This window comes from Mesitornis unicolor, unplaced genomic scaffold (genome assembly GCF_000695765.1).
Source record: "Mesitornis unicolor isolate BGI_N332 unplaced genomic scaffold, ASM69576v1 scaffold9946, whole genome shotgun sequence".
Lineage (NCBI taxonomy): Eukaryota > Metazoa > Chordata > Aves > Mesitornithiformes > Mesitornithidae > Mesitornis > Mesitornis unicolor.
In genome coordinates this window covers 41,075-48,187 of record NW_010190263.1, presented here as the reverse complement: position 1 = coordinate 48,187, position 7,113 = coordinate 41,075, and the positions used below count along the sequence as shown (strand labels likewise).

General features: G+C 41.0%; 1 protein-coding gene across 1 annotated transcript; it reads left to right on the top strand.

Annotated features, from left to right (window-relative positions):
* Positions 1–26: 26 nt before the first annotated feature.
* On the top strand, positions 27–230 carry LOC104542136 (CD63 antigen-like; the record flags this gene model as incomplete). The annotated part of the gene is made up of 1 exon (XM_010186352.1): positions 27–230. A coding segment is annotated over one exon (204 nt), but the record flags the coding sequence as incomplete, so codon positions are not given.
* Between the last annotated feature and the right edge of the window lie 6,883 nt (positions 231–7,113).

The following is a 7,113-nucleotide window of genomic DNA, read 5'->3' as shown; positions in this document are numbered from 1 at the left end:
TCAGCTGCTGCCGGGCCCGCCGGGGCTGCCAGCGCAGACCGCCCAACGCACGCGGGTTCCACCGCGAAGGTTGTTTCGGCAAGGTGTCGGCCTTCGTCAGCAGCAACATGTTCTACGTTGCCACGGCTGCCTTGGGGCTGGCTCTGCTGCAGCTCATCGGCATCGTGCTGGCCTGCCTGCTGGCTGCCCGCCTTCCTGCCCACCTGCTGGGCATCACTACCCCTCGCTGAGATCCCCCCGCTCCTGTCCCTCATCCTCTCAGCTCCCTTCTTTACCCCAGACCTGGGTGCACCCCATTGGGAAAATCCTCCTTTCACATTCCCCACATCCACTTGAGATCCTCCTCCAGTCTCAGTTCCTCCTCCTTTCCTCCTCCAGACTCTCTTCCTCCTCTGGAGCCTGTGCTAGGTGCATCAGCGCTACAGACATCTCCACAGCCTCTCGGAGTTGGGAAGGTGCCTCCTGGCGCGGCTATGCCTGCTGCAGGGCAGCAGGGTCCCCACTGTACCCCTGGAGCCTCTGGACTGCTTCTGCAGAGAGTGGTGGCAGCGTGGACAGACATCACCCTCTGGGACAGCAAGGACACCTAGGTCAAGGCTGACCAGTTTTCTGGTTGATGTAAGCATCCTGAGGCACTGAACCAGGGGCCAGGAAAGAGGAGAGGGTCTGGGACAGCAAGAGAGGTGTCTCTGAATATTACGCCGGGTGATTGTCCCGAGACTGGAAAATGATATGACTGGAAAACTGCTGGAGTGTACATGCTCTAAGTGCTGCTCCCTCCTCCAGGATGTGTCTGGTGCCTCAGCCTGCGTGCTGCAGGGTATGTGTTTACGGGGCTGAGAAGACCTTAAACCCGTGTCCCTGTCATACAAGAGGATGGCAGCAGCTGTAGGATCAGACCTGACTGGGGTGGCAAGAGGAGGGCAGGGTGCATTGTCCTTCAGAAGTTTCTTGTGGACTTCTGCTGTTCACTTCACGGTGAGCAGAGCAGACTGTTTCATAGAAGGGTTTCTAAAAACTAGGTGCCAGACCCTGACATCTAAATTTTTTTAAAAATCTGTCTCTGAAATGTGCTCCCACCTATGTTTTTGAGACCAGCTCTATACAGTCTGCGAGTAGGCAGAGGACCCCAAGACCTGCTGCGTAGCCCAGGCTGTGTGCAGGTCAGACAGAAGTGTAAATCTACAGGATTTTATTTTTCGCCACAATCTCTGGGCTTGCATTTGGAGCTTTAGAAAAGCCAAGCCCTGCACTTTAGAGGGACTTGAATTTTCAGAACTTGACCCTTGCCTCTTACCACTTGCTTAAAACTTATGAGCTGGACTTGTACGTGTTCCTCTGCCTCGTGGCACAAAGGTACACTGAACACCCCCATACCTAGCAAACCACGGAGGGAGGATTTTGGAAAAGAACCAAGAACCACAAAGGAACTCCAGGATGTGGTGTCTTTTAGGAACATGACTAGCAAAGGTGTGGAGAACGGTCATATGTCAACAAATAGAAGCAGGACAGGGTATCTTGAATGAAGAAGATAACCAATGGCCTTATGGGAGGAGTGGAGTAGCCCTGGGGGAAAGGGGATAAGCAGTGAAGCTCTGGTGCCCGAGCAATGCATGCATGGGGTGGGGGGTGAGGAAGGCTTGGTTCGTTTTCTTCCTTGCTTGCCTTTATTACTTTTGACTAAATTTCTGGCTTTCTCTTTTCATCCCTCCAAAGAGCAACTGCTTGGCTGCAAGGAGAGACTCTCCTCCCACTCGATGGAGCTGTCCCTGCCCACTGGGGCAGCTGTGTCTGCTCGCCCTGGTGAGGAAGACAAAGGCAGAGCAAACCCATCACTGCCTCTCCATGGGGAAAACCAGATCAAATGTAGAGCTGACTACCCTCCCACGGTTTAAATCCTCCGTTTCTATACCAAAAGGAACCTTGCTTTGGTATTTCTGTGCTGTCTCCCTGCTGAAAATAAGCTGCTAGGATTTTTTTTGACAATGCTCCTAGGGGTGAAACCAGGGCAAAACATGTATTCACTTGAAAATATTCCGATTTCAGGTAGCTTTACTGCTTTTAATGCTTTGTACAATTTAAAAATACCTGGAAATGCTACCTCTTCCCTGTCTTTTGTGATAGTGAAGCCCCCCTTTTTTTTTTTTTTTTTTTTTTTTGTAGAAGGGTTGTTCAGTTTTATGGTGAATTTGTTCCACTTGCAGGATTGTAACTATTTCTGACCTGGGGATAGTGCTGCAATTTGGCCTGCCCCTGACTTGTTGGACTGCTGCCATAAAGGTGCAGTGCTCCTGCAGAGCACAGCAGGCTTGTCCAGGAAACATAAAGGGAATTCTCCTTACTTATATTAACAAGTACTCAAGCTTGATGAGAGAATGAGAATGTAAAAAAACTCAAACTAAAACAATGTAAATAAGTGTTCCCATGGAAAAGCGACGTTTTACTCTCCCGATATGCGAAATAGTCTAAAGTTTAAATGAAGTTTCAGCTGAGGACTGCTGAATCCAGAACGGTATTTACAAGCAAAAATCTACAAGGACCAGTAGGGAGTATCCAGTACTCACTGGAGTCCAGGCGCACAAACTGGTTTTACTAAATTTATAAAAATGATCTTTCCTCACGGAAATAATTCCTTTGCGGTCAAAAGTAGATAAAGATAAATTGGGTTCTCCTTTTTGGAGAGTGATTCTAGTCCGCATGGATGGATCTTAGGATTCCGAGTTAACAGTGAAGTTGCGTTGGGTGTGAGCTGTGGCTTTATCTTAACTGCTTTATCCTTTTTTCAGATATTAGGTAGGTATGTAACTACGATGATCACATTCCAGGTGAAGAGTGCAATGTAAACAGGCTTCTCAGTCATTTGACTTTCATCTGAATAGATGAATTTTGAATATGTGTTGGGAATCTGTCTTTATAGAGAAAACAATGCTTCATTTTTTAACGCAGATGTTTATTGTTTTAGATAATATTTTTAAAATTTTTGTTTGTAAATATCCCTGTATTAACAACATTTTTGGAGTTATGCACTAGTGGAACTCCTGTTATTTTCTGGAAATCAATGTCATGTTGTACAGTTTTAACAATGAGTAAAAAGCATAGTTTGTATGGGAAATGATACTTCAGAAATAAAACTTAGCAAGTGCTATGAGCAAACCAGGTCACTGTTTTGAATCCGATTCAATATTTGTATTTCCATGTGTCTCTGCATGGTTCAACGAAGTGCAAGTGTATTGAAGCATATGCTGAAGTGTAAAGGTAGAACAATATTGTGGGTTTTTTATTCAGAAGATCCATTAAAGAAGCAACAAAATGCATTGTGGAGAGTGTGGGAAAGGAACATGGAGTTGCACCGGGTTTATCACAATGGTGGTTTTTATCTGAATCAATAAGCTCTGAAAATTTACAGGAATATGGCATTGTTCTTTTTTTTTTTTTTTTGCTCCACTGATTACTAAAGTTATTTCTGATCCTGATGCTGATTACGTTATGTGACACATAGCAGTCAGTCAGAATGAAGGGTGCTGTCAAAACACATTGAACCAAAAACCTTGTATAGATGTTCACTTCAGCTAATTTGTTGTGTTTTTAAGTTGCTAGGAATATCAAAACAGGAATGATATGACCAAGTTTTAAGCATGTTGGTATGGTGGCAAGGCCTGAATCTCAGGACATCGACTTAAATATGATGAATAATTCAAAACGTAAACCATCACTGCAATCTTGGCCTACACTTACTGAAATAGGATAAACCTTGGCAGTGACCACATAAATGTTAAGTATACTTATGTCACTAAAGATGTCATGGACTGGCTATTAGCTCTAGTTGGACGTTTCCCAGTATCTGTTTCAGTTGTCTTGAATACCTTGTGCTCAGTGACCAAATTTTAATTTAATTTTTAAATTATCTAGATTCAGTGTTAATTTTGTTCTGGATGGTGAGAATGGCTCTAACTGGAAAATGTTATGCTGGACAGCACTGTCTATCCCACACTGGAATACGTATTTGTTTTCCGTCATCCTCTTCAGCATGAAGTTACCCATCAAAACGGTATACTTCAGCAAAAGCTGATCTCATAATTTACAAAAAGCTAATCTCGATTTTAACATCACTGGTTATTTAATAAATTAAAAACCATACCAAATTAAACATAGAAGCAAGCTGCACTGCTGTTGTAGAAACAATAGCTCTGTTGTTTGAACAGACTGAGATTTAGGATTAATAGAGTGGTAAGATTAGACTCTTGTTATGAAACAAGAACTCTTTTATAACATTGATCCAGAATGCCAAGAATATAACTGTTTACTGTACTTGTGTGTAGCTGAACTTCACATTACATATAACCAGGACTAAAAATGGCCTTTATAATGGATTGTGAATTTTTTAGAGAAGAGATGGCTTTCCTGGGGTCAGAAAACTTAAACAATACCAGTAAGATGGAGTAAATCAGAGAAGAAAAAAATACTACTTTTGTGAAAAAGTAGTTTTCATGTTTATTTGTGTATTTATCTTATAACATTATCTTCCTTCTTCTGGAGAAAATACAACCACTTACTACCTTGGTGACTTCTGCTGATAGTAGCTGATATTGTATAAAGCTCTTGACAAGAAGAGTAGTCATCTATTATTTCCACAGATAAATTACAGTAAAGATACCCTTTTTCATAAATCCAGAAACCTACAGGAGATTCTGATAAATCAGATAGAATGGGAACAGAGCTGGAAATTCAGTGTTTTCCCAATCACATATTTTGGGCTCCAATAAAAAAGGCACATCCATGGAAAATTTGTGTGGTCACGTTAAGAAGTCTTACCAGTCTTGTTCTGAAGCACCACAAAATGCTGATCAGAAACTTCAAACGTAAGTCCCACAGCTAACAGAGTCTGAGACTTTCTTTTCATCTGAAATGTCTCAACCCAGAAGAAAGCAAATGCCATCAGGAAAAGTAGCACTTGCTTTGATATTATGTTCATTTGAGCAGTGCTGGCATCAGCATGAAACAGAGCAAGCCAAAGGATACTCCTGGCTTAAAAAGATCCTTGTGGTTTCTAGAGGTTTCTGTAAAGATCAGGGAAACATCTGTAAATATTTTACATGTCCAGACCTTCCCCTTCATCAAGCCACACATTACCTCAGAGGGCTTCTCAAAGCCACACGCACTTCCCCATAACATCCCAAATTCTGTCTCAAACAGTTGAAAAAAGTATTTATTTGTGGGAAGATTTTTTTTTTCACTAGGAAAGCAGACAGTTCACATTGTTTTTTTTTAGCACCTATATAATTTCCTGAGCTTTTTGGTCCAGTGCCAGGGCACGAAGGAACCGCTTCAGACAGAAGCACAGCTGAAAGAATTTATATCTGACTGGAGACCTGAAGGAGGTTGAAAACAAGGAAAATACCCAAAAGTGAAGGGAAATGTGGTGAGAGTAAGGCTGCACAGGAGGAGAAAACAGTGGTAAGTTCTGCATTGCTTTCAAGAAACTATTTTTGGGCGAGAATTTAAACATGAATTACAAAAAATATTTAACTATTTTTGAATCCCTTTTGCCATTAGCGTTCTTGAATGGGTAGTGCTTACTTTTTAATGCCACTGCTTGCTTTGTGCAACTTGAAAAGTTAATGGGAGTCACATCATATCCTTGAATTTTAAGCTTTTCAGGATGATATTACAGAAAGGCATGCAAAGCAAACTAGTGTGCAAAACAACCTACTGGTAGGATGTCCTTTGGTTCTCTGTATCTTTCTGTTTCAGAGGCTGACCATCTTTGTAAGGTCAGATTTTTGACACTGGTATGTTAATCGGCTAAACATATCAATCTGTGTAATTTTACTTCAGTTTATACTTCACTGGTTGTGCACTCATGATGCTTCAAAGTGGTAGAAATACATGCTTCTACCCAAACTGATTTGATTAAAACCCATAAATTTCAATGTGTTTGATATGCCATTGTAGTTTGCTGAGAAACTGTTTAAAGTATCACAATTTAACCTTGTTTACTTGTGCCCTTTGCTGTCCTGATCTGCTTTCTGGGACAGTAAAATCAAAACATCAAAGGACATAGCGTTCCCATATTATCAATGAGAACACAATCATACAGACACATTTTTCAGAAGCTCTGTATTTGTTGGTCAGATACGTGGATTTGCTTGTGGATGAGATACTGACAGAAAAAAAAGGAGATATCTAAGGAACATATCATTCTGTCCTTGACAGTGGCTTTCATTTGCAATGAATACTCAGTACTGTTTTTTGTAGAGAGGAAATCTTTTGTTAATGATTTTAATCCATGTAATAGAATTTACTTGAGAATCTTATCTGGGCTACAGGATTAAAATGATCAAATTAAACATTATTTCAAATGCTCTAATTCTATAAAGATTTCTGTAATCTGCTTGAAGTGATTTCTGTGAAGCCTTGCTCCTCCTCTTCTCTCATTTTGCTAATGTCTAGAATCACTCTTAGGCTGGTTTCACAGCAGCAAAGTTTTAAGTTAAATAGTGTTCGAAGCTTGAATCTTAGACTGTTCCCATTTTGTAAATATTACTCCTGTTTTATCATATTAGCTTATTATGAATATAACATTTGTGTTTGTTGGTTTTGAACAATATATTGAGTCTTAGGCAAGACCGCAGCAAAATAAAGGGAGGTGCAATGCTCACGTTGACCAAGACAGGCAGCTCCTTGGAACTGGAGATTCTTGGAATTGTATAATTTTACACCCTAACATTGCATCAAGTAGTTCAAATACTGCTTGGTGATTAAAGTTATTGGATTGCCCAGAATACCAATTCTACAGCTTTATTCTATCTGCATGAGATGCATGCATCTTAAGGTATCAGCACTTTAAAGCAGTGATGTGGTCTCATAATAAAACCTAAGAAAAGGGATCTTTCATGCTTAATGTTAATAATTTCTGATAGCTCCACTTCTTCCAAGTCACAAAGATGGGGAGTATCCCTGGTCAGTTCTAGGACTGACTGGAGAGTTGGGATTGATAATAAATTGATTAAAATGTTAGCATCAATTACAGTAGTCCTGCTGCTTTATTACTGTTCTTAGTGCATCTTCCAGGGCTGTTCCTCTGCTGTTTGGTTTCCTGACCTTGCAGATAGT